At 42.3% G+C, this 23,837-nt stretch overlaps 1 protein-coding gene across 7 annotated transcripts in view; it reads left to right on the plus strand.

Annotated features, from left to right (window-relative positions):
- NRP1 (neuropilin 1) overlaps nt 1-17,263 on the plus strand; it is a 150,993-nt gene extending 133,730 nt beyond the window's left edge. For 4 of the 7 annotated variants that reach the window (XM_079910528.1, XM_079910533.1, XM_079910529.1 and 1 more), the window contains 5 exons: nt 5,338-5,475; nt 8,987-9,261; nt 9,752-9,848; nt 11,967-12,017; nt 14,140-14,687. In XM_079910528.1, coding sequence (XP_079766654.1) covers nt 5,338-5,475; nt 8,987-9,261; nt 9,752-9,848; nt 11,967-12,017; nt 14,140-14,429 — 851 coding nt within the window. In that variant the 3' untranslated portion in view covers nt 14,430-14,687. Of the gene's footprint in view, nt 1-5,337; nt 5,476-8,986; nt 9,262-9,751; nt 9,849-11,966; nt 12,018-14,139; nt 14,688-14,768 lie in introns of those variants that run through there. The other 3 variants (XM_079910534.1, XM_079910532.1, XM_079910531.1) reach the window with 2 other exon arrangements.
- The last annotated feature ends 6,574 nt before the right edge of the window (nt 17,264-23,837 follow it).

Raw genomic sequence — 23,837 nt, forward strand, 5'->3', positions numbered from 1 at the left:
CGCAGCCTTGGCCTCCACGGTCACTTCTTAATGGGGCATGTGGTGTGCATCACTGTTTCCTCAACAGCAGACCCTCCGCAGCCAGCAGAAAACAGAAAGGACTGCTCTGATTAGCATGCTTCCTTAAAGGGTGCTGTCACTCTTGACCCAATTAACCAGCAAAACAAACTTCCCTTTAGCTGAACTTAACCCCAGGTTTCCCCATGGTGGGCTCAGGGTGACAGACTCCCTGCTACCACTCAGCTCAGACACCCCCAAATACCAAAGATGAAACTGAAGAATAGTGTTCAGCTAAATTCCAACAGCCAGCTGGGAGTCCCATCCACCCCTTTTCAGGTTATAAAACGTAGCCTTGGGGGATTGGCTGGCTGCCCCTGCCTCCCGGATGGGGCTCTTGCTCTCTTCCCATCTTCCCTGATAGGAAATTCCTGGTTTCCCACTCAGCCCCATCAGGGCGGTTTTTATGGGGTAACTTCCTTGCAGGTTCTTTATGACCCTCTGTCACAGGGAAGAGGGGTAAGGTGAACAAGTGATGTTCTAATAATGTAACAAACATTTTAACTGTCTCTCTAGTTTTTCCTCTTACCAGAGAGTTAATTACAATCACTAGGGAGTTAACAGCTAGCTTGTTAGATCTCATCTCTTTTCCTGCCTGTCCAAAGAACTAGGGGTCATCAAAAAACCAAATATGAACAGCAGCCTTGGAGAAAATGGAAAGGTACATCAGATCCCCAAATGGGATGACTCTCCCTCAGTGCTGGAAGTCTTTGTTATCAGACTAGGAATGGCTCTGTGAACTTTTGATTTGTGCATGAACTCAAGGCCTTTGTCTTGATAGCTTCACAGAGGAGATCCAGAGTAGACAGTCATCTCATAGGGTCTCCTGTGGTCAGAGGGCAGAGGTACAAATCGTGAACCAGTAAGACCCCTTGCTACCACCACCTGAACAAGTTCACGTCAAACTGTTACCGAGCTCAAGCTCATACTGCTCACCCCACGGCAGGTCAATAAATCGAGAGACGAAGTATTGGGACAAGGAATAGCAACTTTATTCAGAAAGCCAGCAGGCCGAGAAGATGGTGGACTAGTGTCCCAAAGAACCATCTTACCCGAGTTAGGATTCAAGCTTCTTTTAGACTAAAAGGGGAGGGGATGTGGCTAGTTGTTGTAAACTTCTTAGTGCTGGAATCCTTTGTTCTTGCAGCTGTTCGTGGACGTGTGGTCACAATGTTCCTATAAACCTCCAACAAGACAATTGTTATTTTATATTCTGCAACTTTTTGTTTCTATATGAATGGAAAAGTGTAATACCTTTAAAGGTCAGCCTTGAGAATGGGCTTTCCTGTGTATTTCAGGCTATAGGCAACATTCTTTTACAAAAGTGCAGAGCCAACAAGACTAAGCACCCGCAAGAGAGCACAGGGTTAGAGCTAAAGGAATAGATCCAATATGCAGTCAGGTTTGTTCTTCTTTTTTTTTTATAATATGGTTGTGTTCTTTTTTTTTCTAATGTATTTATTTGTTTGTTTGTTTGTTTGTTTTTGGCTATGTTGGGTCTTCGTTGTTGCGCATAGCCTTTCTCTAGTTGCGGTGAGCGGGGGCTTCACTTCATTGCAGTGTGCAGGCTTCTCATTGCGGTGGCTTCTGTTGCAGAGCACAGGATCTAGGCACTCAGGCTTCAGTAGTTGTGCCACGTGGGCTCAGTAGTTGTGGCTCGCAGGCTCAGTAGTTGTGGCGCACAGGCTTAGTTGCTCCATGGCATGTGAGATCTTCCCAGACCAGGGCTCGAACCCATGTCCCCTGCATTGGCAGGCAGATTCTTAACCACTGCGCCACCAGGGAAGTCCCCAAGGTTTGTTCTTTTCTGTTACAGGACCACAGGGCTTATTGATGGGGTTGTCTGTTCTACAGTCAGCCCAGAGTCCTTTACAACTTGCCTTGGTTTCCTGTTTTTCCATTGTCTGAGTCATGAATCTGGCTCTCTAGATCTTCGTTTATGGATAGTGAACTGTCTGAGCTTCTTTGAGGAGTTCCGTTCATTGTCACCTCCTGGCTAAGCCAATGCTCAGAGATCAGGTCTAACTGTGGTGTTCACAGTTGAACCGACTGATACCTGGATCCCCACTGTCCTGCAGGCACCTTGACAAGCAGCAGCAAGTCAGACCCTAAACTTGCATCATCATCTGATTTTGCTGAAGCCACTAGAGATTCAAGCAGAGTCTGAAGTCTTCATGTTGAGGATTCTTCTCAATATAATACATTCACTGGGCATATAATATTCATATGCTGTCTGGGTTGTAATCGGATGCATAAAAGCCTGTTTAAATGCTCTGCCAGGAACTGATGAGAAACCCTGCATTTTAAATCCAGCTCCCCCTGGTGAAGCCTCTTACCCTCCAGGGATCCCCAAACATCCACTAGAGCAGTTCAGAGTATGTTCATGACCCATGGTTGCGTTGACCCAGGCACCTCCACTTATTTCCACTGCAAGACCAGCCTATGAGTAAGCAAGCTTGCATACCCAATAGAAGTTTTGAAGACCAGATTTAAAAATTAAATCCTTGTACGTATATGGTGCTAACGAGGATCTAACTCTGGGCAAACTGGGTTCACCAGGCGCAGCTGGTGCTGGCTCACAGGGGCTATAAATTTAAGTGCAGAATATTGTTTCCTGCTATTTTGAAGCGTCAAGGAGGGATTTAGCCAGATTATTCCCAATGAATTTAATGAGAATTGTGCAGCCACAGGGCCTGGGTAATATTTTGAAGATTGAAAGGTCACACGTACTTAGTCCTATATACACATTTCATTTGTCCATTTGCTTTTTTTCTCTTTCTTTCTCTGCCCTTTTCTCCTCTGCTCCTGTCCTTCTCTCTTCCTCTTTCTTTCTCTCTTTTTTTTTTTTTTTTCCTTTCTGGAAATGTTTTTGTGTGTTGTGTGTGTTTAATAGCCTTTCTAGCCAGGCTTGAATCTTCAACATTGAACTATTCTGACTCCATACCCATCCCCCACAAAAGGTACTGATTAAAAAAAAAAACATTTATTTTAATTTAACAAGATTGCCGTAAATTATATGATCGGGACAAGCAGATAAAAGAGTAGTTAGAGCAGATAGCCATGTTAAATTCGTAGATTGGGAAGAACAGTGGAAGATAAAGGCTGACTTCCATTCACTGGAGCAGAAGTGCCTGAATTACTCCTTCAGGCAAAGCCATCCTCTGTCCTGGCCATGACAAAAATGCCCGAGTTCTTCTTATATTTTATGACATCACCAGAATAGTAATAGCCAAGTTACGGATAGTATGGTTTTCTGTAAATTATACAATAAATTTAATGTATTTACAAGGCAAATATAACCAGAAATGTGTATGCTGTCATGGCTTACTGCCCTTCTCTTTGTGCGTGTCTTATAAATAACATTTAAGTAGAGACCTCCAGAACCACACACATATTAACATTTTCCCATATTAACATTTTCTAACACGAGATTACACAACAGTACCTTTCGGGGCTGTGGGCGTTGACATCCAAGGTTGTTCAACCATTCTGTCACTGTTCAGCTGACCACTACTTCTGCAAAATTCAATCTTGCTGTACAGAAGCGGGGCAGATTTTGGAGAGCGTTTCTCATGCTTTAAGAAGCCCTATTTCATGGTTATGATGGACTAGGCATGAAATCTGTCTCTCCAATGACACTACCGCTGTGAAATACAGCCCTTTGCCCGAACTGAAAGCGCTCACGTTATACACATCACGTGACTTACTAGGTTTACTTTCCCAGCTGTCCCTGTGAATCCTTTGGCAGGTCACACTGTCATCGGATGGGAGAATCCATCCTGCTCAGTTTTGACAATGCGTGTGGTGCCTTCCTTCCAAATTTCACATTAGCATTTGAAAAGAGTTCCTTGGAAACTGAAAATGCAAAGTAACTCATTCTTATCTATTCAATAAACCGTTCCATTACAGTCCCTCCTGCCATTGTTGAAGTGGGGGAGGGGCAAGGGAGCCCAGTCTCGGAGAAGAAAGCAAGATATTTGTGTTAAATGCTTAGACCAAGTTAAAGAAAAGATCCAAATGAGATAGGCTCTCGGCCTGACCCTAACACAGCATATAATACCATACTTCCCTTATTGTACAGAGAAGTTGTTTTGAGGCTTTATTTTTTAGATCAGTTGGCTAGCTGCCCTAGGCACCTTCCTCCTCGTCTCAATGCTGCCATCTTGTGGACACCTGAACTCAGTGAGAAGCAATAACCCTCATTAGAGAAACCAGCCCCTATTGTGTGCTTAATTTTATTGTGTATTCGGGGGATGAGTGGACTGGCAGAAGCCAAGAGAATTTTATCTTTAGGATTATTTTTTATTGTTAGCTCAAGTTTACCCCCCCCCCAAAATTCCAAGCATCAAAGACTTCATTTTCCCCATTCTTAAAAAGTTAACCAATTTCCCAAAAAAAAGGATTGAGTAAAAAAATAAGGCTGTGGAGGTTTAAAAAACCCCATAGCCAAAGAGCACCTTGTAGAACACACGCATCATTCCTGAGAATCCCTTCATACTTTCCTTTTAGATTCCAAAGGAAGCATTTTGAACGTTACAAAATATACAAGTGGGTACCTATTCCAGTATGCTTTGTCTTTACGTGACTTTACATTGAGGTTTTAAGGGGGGCAAACAATTTATAGGCAAATCTGAAAATTCACTAAAACAGCAGAGGCTTCCAGTTAAAATTACCTGACCTGATACAAAGCACAGAAGTAAAAAATAATCTTATGCAGTGCTTCAGAGATCTGCTGGTAAAAACCTGAAGCATGAGCTGGTGTGGTGAGAATACAAATAACCTCCAGGGTGAGATATTCAGCCAAGTCACGTTGCTAGACTTTTGAGGTTCATGGGTCAATCTCTAATTAAGATTCTTTTCATTGGTGGATATCAATTTATATGACTCATCCTCAAGAGCAGAGTATCTTTCATATTAAGTGTTGCGGAAATAGGGAGAATGCTAACATAATATACATGTAATATACATGCTTTGGAAAGTAACCTTCCTGGAAATTTTATGTAGCAATTTGACAGGCAGTCCATAATCTTTTTGAGCTGGATTAAAAAAAAAATTTTTTTAAATGTTACTAAATATGATGTTGTAAGCATTTGGACTTCTCCATGCATCTTTTGAGTTTCGTGGTAATCCTGGATTTTGTGGCTTTCCTGGAATTTTCAAACAGACATGAAGTTATGTAAATCATGCTTTCCATGAACGAATTAAGGACCTCTCTGACCTAAATGATTAAATGTGTCTTTCTCTGCTTGTCTCTGTTTTTTTCCTTTCCACCCACTGAAGAGTTTCCAACATATGGTTTTAACTGTGAGTTTGGCTGGGGTTCTCATAAGACGTTCTGTCACTGGGAGCATGACAATCACGTGCAGCTCAGATGGAGCGTGTTGACCAGCAAGACGGGACCGATTCAGGATCACACAGGTAACGGAGGGTTCACTGTGGCCTCATTTCTTTGAATTAGAGAAAGTGTTACTGCGGAGGGTTGTTGGGTCTCTGAGTTTAGGGAGTTTAGAAAATACTACAGAGCATTCACTTTTGCTTTTCTTTTCTGGAATTAACATCATGTCCTTCCCTAGTAGAGATTCCCTTAGGCCACTTTGTAGAGAATACTGATTAAATGTGGCAACTCATTGACCCCTCTGAAAAAATAGCAAACTTGGCAAACCAGTGTGTGTGAATTAATACCTGTTTTCTACTTTTTCTGAACATATTTCATGGGAAATTTCAAATGTATTCAAAAGTAGAAAAGAAATAGCAAAATGAACCCTCTCTGTACATAACCCAACTTCAACCACCATCAAATCCTACGAGTCTTATTTTATCTCTAGCATCCTGACTCTGGATGGGTTGGAAGCAATTCCAAACACCACCATAGATGGTGTCATCTCAGTTATTTCGCAGCTGCAGAAACCATAAGTGAGTTTAACGCTTACTCTCTTGACCCATGAAGTGGAAATGGATTGGGGTAAGGGTAGAAATCTTGTTCTTTTGAGGAAGATTGTAAATGTAGCCCATTCCCTCCGAGCAGATAGAAACCTCGCCACACGTCAACCCACCTCACCTCCTGTCTTACTTTCCTTCTAAGATTAATTAGGGTTGGGGTACATAGGGAGCCGTCAGCCACTTTCCTCCTAGTCATTTTATCACCCAACTTGAAATATGGAATAAAGAACCATCAGTGTCCTGCAGAAAAATGCACATGCATACCCTCACACACACACACACACACACACACACACAAACACCCAACCCACAAACTTCTGCCCTAATCAGTGATACCGACAGGACTGCTTCCTCAAGTCATGTTTCCCAAAAGAGACCCCAGAGGGGCATTTGCTGATGCTGAGAAATCTCATTAAGCCGAGTCTCCCCATGCCTGTGCTTGGGGTGAGTGGGCCAGTGGGCCGATGGACAGGCACAGGGTACTTCATGCCTTTCCCACTTTGTTGTTCACTTTTTCCCCTGTGAATACAACCATTAAGTAGGTTGAATAGGCCTCTTTCCATCACAGCTACTTCCTTTCCTAATAAGAATGACAAGGAAATTGGATAAAATTGGACTCCTTCAATTCTGAGACACTTTCAATTGAATCTTAAGACAAGCAGTTTTAGAAAACTTAAAATACTTTGACTGTAAATGGCACTGTACATAGAAATGGCATCAAATTAACCAAATGCAATTAGCTGAAATGAAGGCAGTAATGGTGGAAAAATTGATGCAAAGTGAAGCAAAATGGCTCAGTAGGATCTGACATTCAAAGGAGGTTAAAAGCTATGTTAGCCAGAGAGAAAAGCTAAAAGGCTTGCAGAAGTACAGTGCTAATTGAGAAAACGGAGAGAGAGTTCCCGACCCAGAGCTGTGATAAAATCCCTGAAAGGAGAAACATCAGCACTTTATGTGTTGGAGTGTCAGAAAAGGCGGGCTTGTCTTAGATTAGCGGCTGAGAAGTGCGATTCCTTCAGAAGGATTGGTCTCTTTTGTCCTCCCAGACGCCCCATTTACTTGGCAGTGGTGCCAGGTCTGCCCAAACCAGGAGGAACCCCCGCAGCACTAGACACACAATCACTTGCCAAGAGAGATGGGTGAGCCCGACATCTGAAAGGCAGGAACTTGTTAACATGAAAAAGTCTGAATGCAAAGAGCCCCCCACACAGGACACACGCACACAGCCTGCCACAGATCACGTGCGGCACTTTGCAAATCTAACGTGGAGATTTCAGAAAATGAACACTAGGTACAATAGCCTGCGGCCCAATTTTGGATTTATCAAAGGAATCCCACATGCTTTTCTGCATTTGACCTCTAACAATGAAGGTACGTTCCTCCTTTCAGAGGATTCCCGAAACCCGCATCTTCCTCTGCTTCATTGCACATATGCTATCGAGCTGCCCACATACGTGGCAGATGCAGTGAGGGGCACTGGAGATCCAGGTGTAAGGGAGGGAACCCAACCCTGGAGGTGCTCACAGTCTGGTTCTGGGTGGGAAACGGCTCCAGCGCAGTGGGATGAGGGTGTCCAATGGCCGGGGGAGCAACAGTGGCAGAAGACAGCACAGGAGGGGGCAGAGAAGCGGCCTGACTCGGGGACCATCTAAGCTAAGCCTCCTCAACGTCATTCTTCTCCATAAGATCGGGAACGGGGGGGCAGCAGCAAGATGGGGGCGTGTCTTACCAGCCCGTCTTGGTGGGCTGAGTGAAGGGGCACCGTAGACAGGTGAGCTCACAGACAGGCGAGCATCATTTGATAAATCAGTGGGAGGAAACAGACCCCAGGGGTGACTTGAGTCTGCGTGGTCCAGAGCATCCCACGTGACTGCCGGGGCCGTGGTTTTTATTTCCGCCCTCCTTTCATTTTCCCCGCCCACCGGTTGTATTAAGCGTGCTTGAGAGCCATCTCAGACAAGCAGCCAGGTGAGGGACGAAAGCAACTGAGGACACATCCGCTTCACCTGGACGCTGCTGACTCAGGATGCGCCCACGTACACGCAGGGAAAGAGTATCTCCCAAGCACACCAGCCTCGGGGGCAGCACACCGGACATCCCGCTGCCCGCCGAGGCTCAGCATCAGATGCGTATTTTCAGCAGGTGCGGCGTTATAGCAGCATTGCTATTTGCAGAGCAAACAGTGAAACACGAGTTGTGTGTTTAGACCAGGTGGTGGCAGAAGGCAGTGCTCCCACGGGGGGTCATTGACAGCAGAGCCAGGAGTTAGTCCTCCAAGCTCGGCAAGCACCTCCGTTGCCAAAATGGCAGGTTCTAATAAGCCTCAGAAATGCAGCCTCACCTCTCCTGGAACCAGAAGCCTACATCAAACAGAAGCGGGGCTCACAGCTGAGTTTCAGGCTCTCAGGTGTATTTAAGGAATTTATAAGCCATTAAAACGAACTAGGGGAAAAGCATCGAAGTTTGGCGGAAGAAAAAAAAAGATTGCCAGATTATTTGGACAAACTGCAGCTTCCTTATCAAGCAGTTACAGTGACCAAAGCACCATCAACCAGAAGCCTACCTGTTCCAATGGTAAATAGATAAGAATACATCTAAATGTTTCCATTTAGTGTCTGTGTTCACGTGCGTGCTGCTGAAGCAATCCTAAAGTTGCATGAAAATAGGTCTTCCTGTACATCCGATCTGCTTGCAATGGTGCAGAGACCAACACAAGTCATAGCCCGTGTCCGTGTGACAGTGCGTTCCAGATACGTGGTATCAGACGAGCGCTGTTTACAGCCTCTGTCACAAACGTGCTTTCACAGAAGCTGAGAGCAGAGCCTCCAGTGTCAATGAGGTTTCCATCTATTGCCCACTTTCCCTTCCCCTGCGCAATTGGGTTCTGGTGCTCAGCCCAGGAGAGAAGGTTTGAGTAGCAGAACTTAACAGAAAAGAGACAAAGTTTCATCCATTTGGCCACTCCGTTTAACACAGCTTTTTGTCACAGCAGGAGATGGCAACTTCATCTACTCCCAAGCTGATGAAAACCAGAAAGGCAAAGTGGCTCGCCTGGTGAGCCCTGTGGTTTATTCCCAGAACTCTGCCCACTGCATGACCTTCTGGTATCACATGTCTGGTTCACACGTGGGCACGCTGAGGGTCAAACTGCGCTACCAGAAGCCAGAGGAATATGACCAGTTGGTCTGGATGGCCATCGGACACCAAGGGGACCACTGGAAAGAGGGGCGTGTCCTGCTGCACAAATCTCTGAAACTTTACCAGGTGGGCCCTTCTCTAGGATGGGGCGGATAGCTGTTTTGGGGTCTCTGGGGTAATATTTGAAAGTTATGCAAATGAGATGCAGAAAAAATTCCAAATTTTATTTCAAGTGTTTCGTGAACCTGAGATACTGCTGCAATGATGATAATCTCAGTAGCATGTTTCACAGTCCCCTAGATTACAGACGTAGGACCGACTGCTGAGAAAGAAGGGAAAATGCTACTCAATAATTATTTGGGGCTGTCACAATGAACATTCCTTTAATTTGCTGCTTTTTTTCCAGTTTTAAATTCTGTATCATACAAAGATACAGTGAGGAGAAGTTTTATGCCATCCCCAAGCAGTTAATATGGATTGAAGAGCAAATCGTGGGATCATTCGAAACCTCACGAATTTCATTTACGTTCTGTGACTTGAGCTGAACAAGCATTTGTAAGCACTGTTATCTGGGACCCAACATTTAAATACTGTGAAAACGATCTCATTTTCTTAGGTGATTTTTGAGGGTGAAATCGGAAAAGGCAACCTTGGCGGGATTGCAGTGGATGACATTAGTATCAATAACCACATCCCTCAAGAGGACTGCACAAGTGAGTATGGGTTGCTGTAGAAACCAAAGCAGTGCTTGCTCAGGGCACGTGTCTTTCCACTGAATGGTCTTTGTCGTGCTCATTTGGACCTCGAATTTTAATGTGGGCTATAAGCACATCCTATAGAACGCATGGTCTGGTGCAACAGGGCATAAGGCCAGGTCAGTCTACCTTTAGCTACCCCATTATCTAACCTGGTTCCCTTAGAATGTCTGGTTGGTACCCACAAAACTACACAAATCATATGCAATCCAAAGATCATAGCAAAGAAGAAACTCACAGTTTCCAGGCTGTGTACGCCATGCCTAAACATTGTGATGAGAAGCGGAAAACTCAGACAGCTGGATAATTCCAAATATCTGAGTGTGTCCACAAGCAGCAGGCCTTTGAAATTTTTTATCGCAGTGGATTTAATGAAGATTACAATGTGAATGAATCATAGACACCATCATTCTTCGCTTTATTACAAATAAGTAGATGTTTCTGACTCTAAAAACAGTTGAGTTGACTCAAAAGAATAAAGGAAATTTAGAGACTTTGCCTAGTATTTCAGAGTTTATGGATTTCATCGGTCTGGTGTATATGAGTAAGAGTCTGACGTAGGAAACCAATTCATTCTCCCAGTTCTTGATATATAATTATAAATAGCACCACTAATGGCAATGTAATAGCACAGTAATTAGTCTTAAGCTCCATTTGCTACACTTAAACTTTTGTTATATATCATTATATAATAGGATGCTAATTATAACAAAATGGAATAATCCTATTGGGCAAATTTAAGACAAAGGAGGCCTGTTGGCTATAATGGGTTTTTGGTCATTTCGGCAATTTACAAAGCTTTTATTATATAATGTATTGGATATACGTAATCCCTAAAGTGGCAATAATTTGATAGGGTTGATTGAAGAAATTGGGGGAAAAAGAGGACAGTCTTACCCAAAGACTGCTTCCTGCCACAGTACTTTGCAGATCTTCACAGAAGATAAGGCTTAATATTTAAGTTGCACTACTTCACAAATTCCCCACATCCAGATCTACACAGTTGTTAAAATGTATGTTTCATGCAGTTACCCAGGGCACGTACTGCTTGCTTTCCTGTTCCAAGATGAGAAGGTTGATGGTGATGTTTTTGGAATGGGAGAGCAAGCTCTACCAGCTGAAACCAAGAAATACATTCAATCTGGTTCAACAGGTTTTCACTGACGACCTTCTATGTGCAAAGCAGCATCCCAGTGCTACAGTGAATGTATAGAAGCTAAGACAAGTCCGTGAGCCTTTCTGTGTTCATGTGACTCATCTGCTTAGCTGTGCGTACTGCTGGGCATTATACTCACAGCTAAAGTCACAGCTAAAGCACCATTAAAACTTGGTGTTGCTGTAACAATGAAAAGGCGTCTAAGATAATTCTACAATTATTCGACAAATATATTTCCTTGAATATTTAGCCATGGATGCTGGGAGATTATCAGCTCTTTGTTAATTATTCATGCATTAATAAATATTTATTGAGTCACCGCGTATGTTCTGAACACTGTTCTAAATGCTGGGGACATAGAAGTGAACCAGGTCCCTGTGTTCTACTCAGAACCATAAGGGATACCAGAACTCCACTCCCTCCAGATGCTTTCTTTTTTTGGTAAGACACAGGACACAATCTCTGGCCTTAATGAGCTGACATACCATATGAGAAACTGACTAACACTTACGAAGCAGTTATCTACAAAAGCACAGGATGGTAGCCATATGTGCAACTCCACTTCTGTTTTCTATTTTCACCAGATTTCCCCACACTCCAAATGCCAAACCCATTTCCCTCCTCCCTGCTCTTCTCCTAAGACAACACACTCTGCTCCAGCAGTGCTTCCTGGATTTAGACCTGACACCAATTCCCTAGTCATTTAACACTGCCTCTCTATAGCTCTCCAGTTACTTGGTGGGGTCAGATTGTACTAAAAACTCCAAAGGAAACCCAGCAGAGCCATTAGTGGGGTGTGTGTGTGTGTGCGTGTGTGTGTGTGCGCGTGTGTGCGTGCGTGTGTGTGTGTGTAAAGGTTTATGTGTACTGTATTTGGTTGGCAGTTCAAATATCTCTTTCAATTTTGTTTGACTTGTCAGAACCAGCAGACCTGGATAAAAAGAACCCAGAAAGTAAAATCGACGAAACAGGTAAATTTGTCTTGCTGACCGATTTTTAAAATATTTTACTGTGGCTTTCAGTATATTTATGAAGAAGCTTTCTGGAACTTTGGTGCACTGGTGTATCAAAGCAGCTCACATGAAATAAACACCCGCGTCCGTGGTACTGTGCCTGGGCTGTCGTCAGAGTGCCCTCTCCTACCTGCTCTGCAGACTTGGGAGCCTCAGGCCGTAAGAGGCGCAGCCTGTGTAGGGGGGTGAGCCCTGGGGACGTGTGCTACCCTGGCCATTCCCTGCCTGAGCTGCAAGAGGGGACCCAGAGGGCAATGATGTGAAACACTCTCATTTTGTAACTATGGGCACAGGAAACTAGTGAAGATTGTTTCTTACCCAAAGACCTGCAATAATTTTCATATAATAATTTGAAACCAGCCCAAATTCTTGTTCCTGGTTTATATCCAGCTATAATCTTTAGAGACCGGGAGCCCAATTTCTGTGATAATTTGTTTTGTTTGGGCCATCTGTTCCCAGCCTCCTCTCCTGAAACCCTCGTTTTGCGATAATGATCACAGTATTGATGACAATGATGCTGACGATGCTGATGGGGGTTTATTGAGTAGCTAGTATGTTCCAATCGCTTTACATAAGTTATCTTATTTAATCCTCACAGCCGCTCTCTGAGTGTATTTATCCCCATTTTACAGATGAGGAGATTGAAGCTCAGAGCAGTGGCTTGGCCTTAAGTAACACAGCAAATTACATGGTAGCCTCGGACTTCAGACTGATTAACTCAAAAATGCGTGTTTTCGTTGAACACTGCTTTGTGATCCAACGCAAGACATGTGGTCGGAGTTAGGCCTTGCCTGATATTATTTTATTCCCAGAAGTCTCTGCACCTCCTGCCAGCAGTGGTGGTGTTGGACACTTGCCCCAGCGTCACTCACAGCTGCTGCCGGCAGTTCTGTGCCCTACCCATCAACAGCAGCACCTGTTGCCATTAGAAATGTGGACCTACTATAGCCAGACTTGGACTTGATGGAGACAAATAAAGATGGCCCCATGTCTGCGGTTGGTCATATTAACACGTGACTCGTTAGCTTAGTTATGTAGTCCACGCTGGGTTGTAAACTTTATTAGAGGTTGTTTCAAAACAATGTTGCATCAAGGGAGAGAATATTAATATGTCCCCATGGCTTGTTTCCCCCTCTTTAGGGACTTGCGTCTCATATTTTTAGTTTTCTTTGATTGGAATCCTTGTTGATCAGAACACCATTAAGTAAACACCAGGCCTGTTGCACATTACATTTTAGTCTCATTTCTAGTCCCAGGTAATGAGACTCAAAGCTCCCATGTTAGTAATGTCTCGTGTTCCACTCTAAAGAAAACATTTCCCCAGTGCCTGAGTGCAGAGCTGTGTGACCGTCTGCAGCGAAACCACCAGGGCAGCACAGATGCTGATTATTCAATGTGTTCTGTTCAGCACAGCACTGACCCAGCTTCTAGACTGGAGCCATAAGCCACCTGAAATGTCAGCAGCGGGCATGCCCTCCTTCTTTCTGAAAGCCCTCTCCTTCCTGAGTGGAACCACCATTGACTCAAGGAGGAAACGTGAAGCCCTGATATGTGGTAGCACTACCACACAGAAGGACAGCTTGGGCGGGTTCCTCGTGCCGGGTTTTGGGATCAGGCAAAGGTGCCGGGAATGGTTAAATCCCCCTCTAGACAAGTGTGTGACGAAGTATTTTGCAAAGTTTACAGACCTCTTATCTGACCAAGGACGATAAATACAGATTACAATCTCACAGATGGCGGGCTACATGAAATCGGAATTAGATTAGAACCGAACCCTCATCGTTTACCCAGAGTCAGTGGTTTCCATGCGCTAAGCTTCCTGTCAGAATCACAGCACCAACACCCAATACCCTTCCCTCCCACCTTCAATTCCCAGCGATGAGTCAAACCTAAACGTTGGTGTTTCTTGGCGATGGGGGAGCCAAACCCCCGCTGCAGAAATCCCCCGCAGGCTCCTGGGGAGGACAGCCCAGTCCGGATGTGTGCTTCACTCCTTTCTCTTTCCTTCTTCTCCATTTCTCTGTCTGCTGTCATCTGGTACGTTGGCGGCTCATGGAGCCAATTTCGTTTTTCTCCCCAGGGAGCACCCCAGGATACCAAGGCACGGGAGACGGTGATGAGAACATCTCCAGGAAGCCGGGCAACGTGTTGAAGACCCTGGACCCTATCCTCATCACCATCATCGCCATGAGCGCCCTGGGCGTCCTCCTGGGCGCCGTCTGCGGGGTCGTGCTGTACTGTGCCTGCTGGCACAACGGGATGTCGGAAAGAAACTTATCTGCCCTGGAGAACTATAACTTCGAACTTGTGGATGGCGTGAAGTTGAAAAAAGACAAACTGAATCCACAGAGTACTTACTCGGAGGCATGAAGGCAGACAGAGGTGACCAGGTGAGCAGGAGAGTGGAGCGGAGGACAGAGCTTGAGCTGGGGACCGGCTGATCTTTCACTGTTCAGGCTGGGAAGTGCGTTAATGATGCCAAGCCAGGTTTTCTCAGGAGCTTCGATGAGTTCGGCCGACAGACATGAACGACTTAGCTGTGTTAACAATCGAAATGCTGTACAGTCAGCTTCCTTCTGTTGGTTTCTTTTGAATAATCAAATGCTGGTGTTGAGACCAAGTATGATTGACTTAATAATTCATTTGGACTCCCCTTTCCCTTCTCTCTCTCCCTCTTCTGGATCCTCTTCGGAAACTGCAAAATCCAAGATGCTGGTACCAGGTGTATTCAGTGGGGCCCTTTCGACGGACATGCTACCTGCAGCCCAGTGCCCAGAATATATTCGCGTAACCACATTTCAGTGGACTCCTGAAGCTGGCCTTGTGTATCATCGCCCGCGTTGTGCATAGGCAAAGAAGGAGTAGGATGCTTTCTGTTAAAGTACCGTAGCCTCAGTACCAGTCTAGCGTGTCAGCTCTGTTTACGAAGCAATACCGTCAGATTTCCTCGATGTTTTCCAGTGTTGTACTCAACCTTGTGCTGTGAACTCCATACAGAAAACTGTGCGATCACCAGACACTGCTGGCAACTGGGTGTGATGCCGACAACCACAACGAAGAATCCTTGGCACTGGCTGGTCTACGTCCTCTCAAGTGCCTTTTTGTTTGTACTGGTTCTCATTGTGTTACATTAACCCGCCCTGTTTCTCGCTGGTGAAAGCCCTCCTCTTGAATCAAACCCTGGTGGCCCACTGACTAAGAAGAAAGTATATTTTAGTGTGAGATGTCAGCCTCCGGGTAGGCAAGGGCTCTGAAGATTTGGCAACGTGGCTTAATTGTTCTGCTTTTTCCGTAGTTCAATTTCATGTCTCTTGACCCTTTTGTATAAAGCTGCAATATTCTCTCTTACTGTTCTTTCATATGGAATGTATTTTCAAATGTAAACTCTTTCTCTCCTATCTCTCTGTCTTTTTCCTCTCTTAGGATTTAAGCATTTGCCATTATCCAGAAAAGAAACTTGCAGCTTTAACCTGCTGGTAATGGCGAACACTTTTACTAGACTTTATGTTGGAAAGTAAATAAATAAGGGAAATTCCTAACTTTGCCCTCCAAAGTCTAACTTTGGTTTCCTTGTTAACTGGTTAAAGTGACAGTATCTCTTTTCCTAAGCCATTTGTCTGTCTATTCCAATCGAAATGATCTTCAATAGAAATGTTTGCATTTAATAAAAATAGCGATAAGTTGAGAGAAGAAATAATACTAATTGGCTTTCAAGTGAGACCCAAAGGAATAGAGTTCTCCCCATATCCAAAAACAGGAGATTTTTACATCCAAATACACAAAAATGACCCGTGAGAGCCTTCTTGTTTTGGTATTGAGTCAGATAAGGGAAGTGGAAGAAAGAACAGTTAATTTAAGAAAGCGACAATAAATCATGGTGCCTGGGGATGAAGTATTTTAAGATGACAGAGGGGAAGAAAATGAGTAAAGTCAAAACAAATGTTTTTAGAAATTCAGTCTGCAGCAACCCTGAAATAACAGAGACTTGAATGAATGCTTCTAGAAACTTCCAGTGCCTCACAAACAAAAAGCCTGCCTTGGGGCTGTTAAGACCTAAGCCTCCAATGGCACAGAGAAGTAAATATCCTATCAGGCAGCATTGAATTAACCCAAAGAAGCTTTGGTTGTTTTCCGTGTATTTGTGCCATGCCGTGTTGTAGGTAAGAACTTCCTCCCTTCCGGCACTGCTGTAGGTCTCACTCGAATATATTTGTGGGAGTCACATTGCATCATGGAGGGGAAAGTCCATTCATCCTGGTCTAATTGAATTGAGAATGCCTTTCGTTTCCAGGAAAGTATTGATCACTATGAAAGAAGAATAGATTCTTATCCCCAGAGGCATCCATTCAGCCGTTATAATCGTACCAGGATGAAAGCACTAAGACTTGATTTACCTTTAAGGCAACAGACTTACAGTTGTCTTCAGCCAAGGAAAAATGATACTGCAACTTTAAATTTGAAAGTATCTTGCACTGATAAATATATTTAAAAATTATATGTTTATAAAGTTATTAATTTGTAAAGGCAGTGTTACAAAATGTTCAGTTTATATTGTTTTAGATTGTTTCGTAATTTTAAAAGGTGTAAAATAACATATTTTTTTCTTTATTGAGATCTATAAAACTTTCTGTAGTAAAATGTTTTCATTTTACTGGTATATTATTGCTTCATGTTTTGTACCATCATAAAATTTTGTGCAAATTTTTTTTACAGAAATTTTTATTTTCTATGACAATATGACACTTGTAAATTGTTGATTCAAAATGAACAGCGAAGCCTTAACTTTAAATGACATTTGTATTCTCAGATACTGAGTTGCATAAAAAACCACACAGAACTGAACTGTAACTTAAATTCCAAACTATGACTACTACATTCCAAAGAAACAGTTGAATTAAACATTTTCCTAAAATATCCCAAACCTGATGGCTTTTATTATATTAGCTTTGTTATTGTTAAAGAAATTGGTATTATTCCAGCATCAAATAACTTTCAAGATTTTTTAAAGTTCTCTTTTAAAAATAATATCCTAATAAGGAGAGAAGATTAAGAAGACATTTCCTGAAAGAATATCAACCCAAACTGGATACTTGTCAAGATAAGGCATAAAGAATTTGGCATTATAAATGGAAAAATTTCAACTCCAAATCTTGTGTCAAATGTTTCTATATTCCATTTAGTAAAGTTTTTTTTTTAAATGAAATTCCCAAATATCTGTTGGTAAGTTTTGTTCTTGTAGTAAATAGATAATAAATCTGACAGTGTTTAGGCATGCAGCTATGCTAAATTTTGAGAAAGGGCAAAGTTGAGCTACTTGGTAATTCTTAGGAAAATTTCTTTTCCATCTGGGACTAAAATAATAGTAGTGGTAATAATAATAAACAAAGACAAGAGGGTAGGGTAGAGTAGAGTAAACCCTTAAGAAAGCTTGTTGTGGGCTTCCGTGGTGGCGCAGTGGTTGAGAGTCCACCTGCCGATGCAGGGGACACGGGTTCGTGCCCCGGTCCGGGAAGATCCCACATGCCGCGGAGCAGCTGGGCCCGTGAGCCATGGCCGCTGAGCCTGCGCGTCCGGAGCCTGTGCTCCGCAACGGGAGAGGCCACGACAGTGAGAGGCCCGCGTACCGCAAACAAACAAACAAACAAAAAAGCTTGTTGCAACACAACTGGCCTCCCCTTATCCCCACCATGTGCTAACGGTTCTTTCTTCACCTTTCTCTGATTATAGGAAAACTAAATTCTGAAGCACAGGGGTGGACTGCTCTGCACAGCTCTTCCCAGTGAATCAATATTCCTACTTCTCTCTGGACACTGACACCTTTGGCATCTTCCAAGATTTAACTAAGAAGAGGATATTTTCCCTATTCAGTGGAGTTTTAGGTCTCTCTGCTTAGAGAAAAGATCCAGAGTTGGGTAATCACTTTACTGAACTTAAATTCTATTTATGCTCATGGGTGTTTCCAGCAAACATGATGACTTACAAGGAGTCTATCAGAATTAATCCGGAGATACTTTCTGAAGAACGCTAAGGGCCATATAGATTAATGTTTTCTATTTCATTGTTTGAGAAACCTTAAACATACATGCTTTTCACGCATTTCTTATCCCTAGTTAGCTGCTAAGCTAGGCTTTTCTTCCTGGGTTTAATGAGCTAAATCACTGTAGAATTCTTCCCAAAGTCAAGAATTAAATAGGTCACGAGGATTGAAACATTTAACTTCAAACATGAAAATCATTTATTGTTCCGTCTCCTGTCTTCCCTCCTAACATATTAATCACCACTTGGGCTGGATTGCACTTTATCTTTTTGCAAATCAGATGGATTTTGTAGCATTCTGTAATGTTTCTGCTTCCCAGTGATAGAGCTGTTCTGTTGCATTGAAAAGCAGTTCTGCCAAGAATTAGCTCTATTTCCCTAAACTCTATCCACGAAGGAGTCTTAAGCAGCTTTTCAGCTCAGGGGTTGAGAAGCCAGAGGGAAGGGAGCTTCAAACTGAGTACAACTTAGCACCAAGAAGCAAGTGAGACCAGGATGATCTCTGGCATTTCTTTTTTTAATATTCCAAAGAAACATTGCAAGATGATACAGATAAGAGCATCACGTTATCACACGTATGCCACTTCTTAGTAGCAGTAAAGTTCCCATTAACCAATTCTATCATTTTAGGAGAGAAGGAGTAAACTCTATGGGAATCTTGTATGGTGATAACACTATACTTCTTAATACTGAGAGCATTCTATTTTCACAGCAGCTCTGGGAGCTAAGCTTTCTCATTATTCCACTTTATAAATGAGGACTCCAAAGTTTAGGCAGGTTGAGGAATGAGTCCAGCACGTATCTGGTCTCATCTCCCCCTCCATTCCTCCTACCATGCCATAGTACTGCATGATCTCGACAGGTGCCCACAGAGGGACTGGCTACTCAAGAACCAGGAGCAACAGCACCACCTGGAGGCCTGTTAGAAATGCAGAGTATCAGGCCACACCCCAGACCTGCTGAGTCACTTTAACAAGATTCCCCAGATGACCCATACGCCCATCCATTCAGGTCTGAGAAGCACCGACCCCGCCTGCAGGTACACTAAGCTAGTGTTTCCAGAATTTGCCTGGTGGTTTTGAGACACTCCAAGACAGAGAACACATCACTGCAGGTTTCTCAGAGCACAATACAGAAGAGCCTGAGCACAATGCAGCCTGGAAAACAAAGTAAAATTAGGAAATTGGAAATCCCACTCACTTAGCCCAGAAGCACGTTGCAGCCATCCTGCCTCATTGATGGTGAGAGCCCTACATGTGGACTTTTCTGAGAGGAAGAGAGTGTTCACAAAGTATGTTGCTTGGTGGAAAACTTAAAGTGCTATAGACCAAAGCGAATACTCTGTTACTCATCACAGTGTGGTCAGGAGTCAAGGGGGAGGACCAATTTGTGAAAAGCCAAATCTTCCTGTTCAAAAGAAGTTGCCTCATTCATCTCACACAGTTTACTACTTTCCAATGGCTTTAAAATCCTGAATGGTAAAAGTAGGGTGAACCCAATTTAATCTTTCTTCAATAATTTCTACTCTTGTTCCTTAGGGTCCTTATTACAAATAAGTGAGAAACTATCAGACAGTAGAGTTTCGTTGTCCAACGGTGACTCCCAAGAGAAGGCTTTTCTTTATAGAAAGATTGTCTCTCATCTCCGCGTCTAACTAGAATGGTACCTATTATGATGTAGGAGTTCCATAAACGTGAAACATTCATAGCCAATACAAATTTTATCACTGCCCTATTAATAGACTTGGAAAGTCACTTGCTCTGGCAGAATGTTGGATTGAAATGGACCTGCTGTCTGGGGATGGTACAATTGAGTCTCACCCTTCGGCAGCTTGATTGAGATGACTTCTCGGGATGGAGAGCAGGTTCTAGTCTTTGTAATGCTCCTTTCAGTGATTTGGGCATCTCCCCCGACCATCACTTTTGACATGAGTTAACTTAGCACCCTTCTTCACGGCCCCATCATCATCTTGCAGAGACGTGATGCTGGCAAAACTAACGATCTTGATGTAATCCTGTCTGGAAACCATTCCATGGCTTCTTAGGCTGTCACTGCTCTACTTTTGTCCAATTTCTGAAGATTTTCAATGTTGATTAAAATGCTTCTTGACTTTGAATATGCGATATATATTTTTTAACATCTTTATTGGAGTATAATTGCTTTACAATGGTGTGTTAGTTTCTGATTTATAACAAAGTGAATCAGTTATACATATACATATGTTCCCATATCTCTTCCTTCTTGCATCTCCCTCCCTCCCACTCTCCCAATCCCACCCCTCTAGGTGGTCACAAAGCACTGAGTTGATCTCCCTGTGCTATGCAGCTGCTTCCCACTAGCTATCTATTTTATGTTTGGTAGTGTATATATGTCCATGCCACTCTCTCACTTTGTCCCAGCTTACCCTTCCCCCTCCCCATATCCTCAACTCCATTCTCTAGTAGGTCTGTGTCTTTATTCCCGTCTTGCCCCTAGGTTCTTCATGACCTTTTTTTTTGTTAGTTTTTTTAGATTCCATGTATATGTGTTAGCATACGGTATTTGTTTTTCTCTTTCTGACTTACTTCACTCTGTATGACAGACTCTAGGTCCATCCACCTTGCTACAAATAACTCAATTTTGTTTCTTTTTATGGCTGAGTAATATTCCATTGTACATATGAGCCACATCTTTATCCATTCATCTGTTGATGGACACTTAGGTTGCTTCCATGTCCTGGCTATTGTAAATAGAGCTGCAGTGAACATTTTGGTACATGACTCTTTTTGAATTATGGTTTTCTCAGGGTATATGCCCAGTAGTGGGATTGCTGGGTCGTATGGTAGTTCTATTTTTAGCTTTTTAAGGAACCTCCATACTGTTCTCCATAGAGGCTGTATCAATTTACATTCCCACCAACAGTGCAAGAGGGTTGGTTCCCTTTTCTCCACACCCTCTCCAGCATTTATTGTTTGTAGATTTTTTGATGATGGCCATTCTGACCGGTGTGGGATGATATCTCATTGTAGTTTCGATTTGCATTTCGCTAATGATTAATGATGTTGAGCATTCTTTCATGTGTTTATTGGCAATCTGTATATCTTCTTTGGAGAAATGTCGATTTAGGTCTTCTGCCCATTTTTGGATTGGCTTGTTTGTTTTTTTGATATTGAGCTGCACGAGCTGCTTGTAAATTTTGGAGATAAATCCTTTGTCAGTTGCTTCATTTGCAAATATTTTCTCCCACTCTGAGGGTTGTCTTTTCATCTTGTTTATGGTTTCCTTTGCTGTGCAAAAGCTTTTAAGTTTCATTAGGTCCCATTTGTTTATTTTTGTTTTTATTTCCATTTCTCTAGGAGGTGGGTCAAAAAGGATCTTGCTGTGATGTATGTCATAGAGTGTTCTGCCTATATTTTCCTCGAAGAGTTTTATAGTGTCTGACCTTACATTTAGGTCTTTAATCCATTTTCAGTTTATTTTTGTGTATGGTGTTAGGGAATGTTCTAATTTCATACTTTTACATGTACCTGTCCAATTTCCCAGCACCACTTATTGAAGAGGCTGTCTTTTCTCCATTGTATATTCTTGCCTCCTTTATCAAAGATAAGGTAACCATATGTGTGTGGGTTTATTTCTGAGCTTTCTATCCTGTTCCATTGATCTATATTTCTGTTTTTGTGCCAGTACCACACTGTCTTGATTAGTGTAACTTTGTAGTATAGTCTGAAGACAGGGAGCCTGATTCCTCCAGCTCTGTTTTTCTTTCTCAAGATTGCTTTGGCTATTCGGGATCTTTTGTGTTTCCATACAAATTGTGAAATTTTTTGTTCTAGTTCTGTGAAAAGTGCCATTGGTCATTTAACAGGGATTGCATTGAATCTGTAGATTGTTTTGGGTAGTATAGTCATTTTCACAATGTTGATTCTTCCAATCCAACAACATGGTATATTGTTCCATCCATTTGTATCATCTTTAATTTCTTTTATCAGTGTCTTATAATTTTCTGCATACAGGTCTTTTGTCTCCTTAGGTAGGTTTATTCCTAGGTATTTTATTCTTTCTGTTGCAATGGTAGATGCGAGTGTTTTCTTAATTTCACTTTCAGATTTTTCATCATTAGTGTATAGGAATGCCAGAGATTTCTGTGCATTAATTTTGTATCCTGCTACTTTACCAGATTCATTGATTAGCTCTAGTAGTTTTCTGGTAGCATCTTTAGGATCCTCTATGTATAGTATCATGTCATCTGCAAACAGTGACAGCTTTACTTCTTCTTTTCCGATTTGGATTCCTTTTATTTCTTTTTCTTCTCTGATTGCTTTGGCTAAAACTACCAAAACTATGTTGAATAATAGTGGTGAGAGTGGACAACCTTGTCCTGTTCCTGATCTTAGTGGAAATGGTTTCAGTTTTTCACCATTGAGGACGATGTTGGCTGTGGGTTTTTCATATATGGCCTTTATTATGTTGAGGAAAGTTCCCTCTATGCCTATTTTCTAGAGGGTTTTAATCATAAATGTGTGTTGAATTTTGTCAAAAGCTTTCTCTGCATCTAATGAGATCATGATTTTTCTCCTTCAATCTGTTAATATGGTGTATCACATTGATTGATTTGCATATATTGAAGAATCTTTGCATTCCTGGGATAAACCCCACTTGGTCATGGTGTATGATCCTTTTAATGTGCTATTGGATTCTGTTTGCTAGTATTTTGTTGAGGATTTTTGCATCTATGTTCATCAGTGATATTGGCCTGTAGTTTTCTTTCTTTGTGACATCTTTGTCTGGTTTTGGTATCAAGGTGATGGTGGCCTCATAGAATGAGTCTGGGAGTGTTTCTCCCTCTGCTATATTTTGGAAGAGTTTGAGAAGGATAGGTGTTAGCTCTTCTCTAAATGTTTGATAGAATTCTCCTGTGAAGTCATCTGGTCCTGGGCTATTGTTTGTTGGAAGATTTTTAATCACAGTTTCAATTTCAGTGCTTGTGACTGGTCTGTTTATATTTTCTATTTCTTCCTGGTTCAGTCTTGGAAGGTTGTGCATTTCTAAGAATTTTTCCATTACTTCCAGGTTGTCCATTTTATTGGCATAGAGCTTTTGTAGTAATCTGTCATGATCCTTTGTATTTCTGCAGTGTCAGTTGTTACTTCTCCTTTTTCATTTCTAAATCTATTGATTTGAGTCTTCTCCATTTTTTTCTTGATAAGTCTGGCTAATGGTTTATCAATTTTGTTTATCTTCTCAAAGAACCAGCTTTTAGTTTTACTGATCTTTGCTACCATTTCCTTAACTTCCTTTTCATTTATTTCTGATCTGATCTTCATGATTTTATTCCTTCTGCTAACTTTGGGGTTTTTTTGTTCTTCTAATTTGTTTCTCTAATTGCTTTAGGTGTAAGTTTAGGTTGTTTATTTGAGATGTTTCTTGTTTCTAAAGGTAGGATTTTATTGCTATAAACTTCCCTCTTAGAACTGCTTTTGCTACATCTCATAGGTTTTGGGTGGTCGTGTTTTCATTGTCATTTATTTCTAGGTATTTTTTGATTTCCTCTTTGATTTCTTCAGTGATCTCTTGGTTATTAAGTAGTGTATTGTTTAGCCTCTTTGTGTTTGTATTTTTTACAGATTTTTTCCTGTAATTGATATCTAGTCTCATAGTGTTGTGGTCGGAAAACATACTTCATACGATTTCAATTTTCTTAAATTTACCAAGGCTTGATTTGTGACCCAGGATATGATCTATCCTGGAGAATGTTCCATGAGC

The sequence above is a fragment of the Stenella coeruleoalba genome (genome assembly GCF_951394435.1).
Source record: "Stenella coeruleoalba genome assembly, chromosome: 2".
NCBI lineage: Eukaryota > Metazoa > Chordata > Mammalia > Artiodactyla > Delphinidae > Stenella > Stenella coeruleoalba.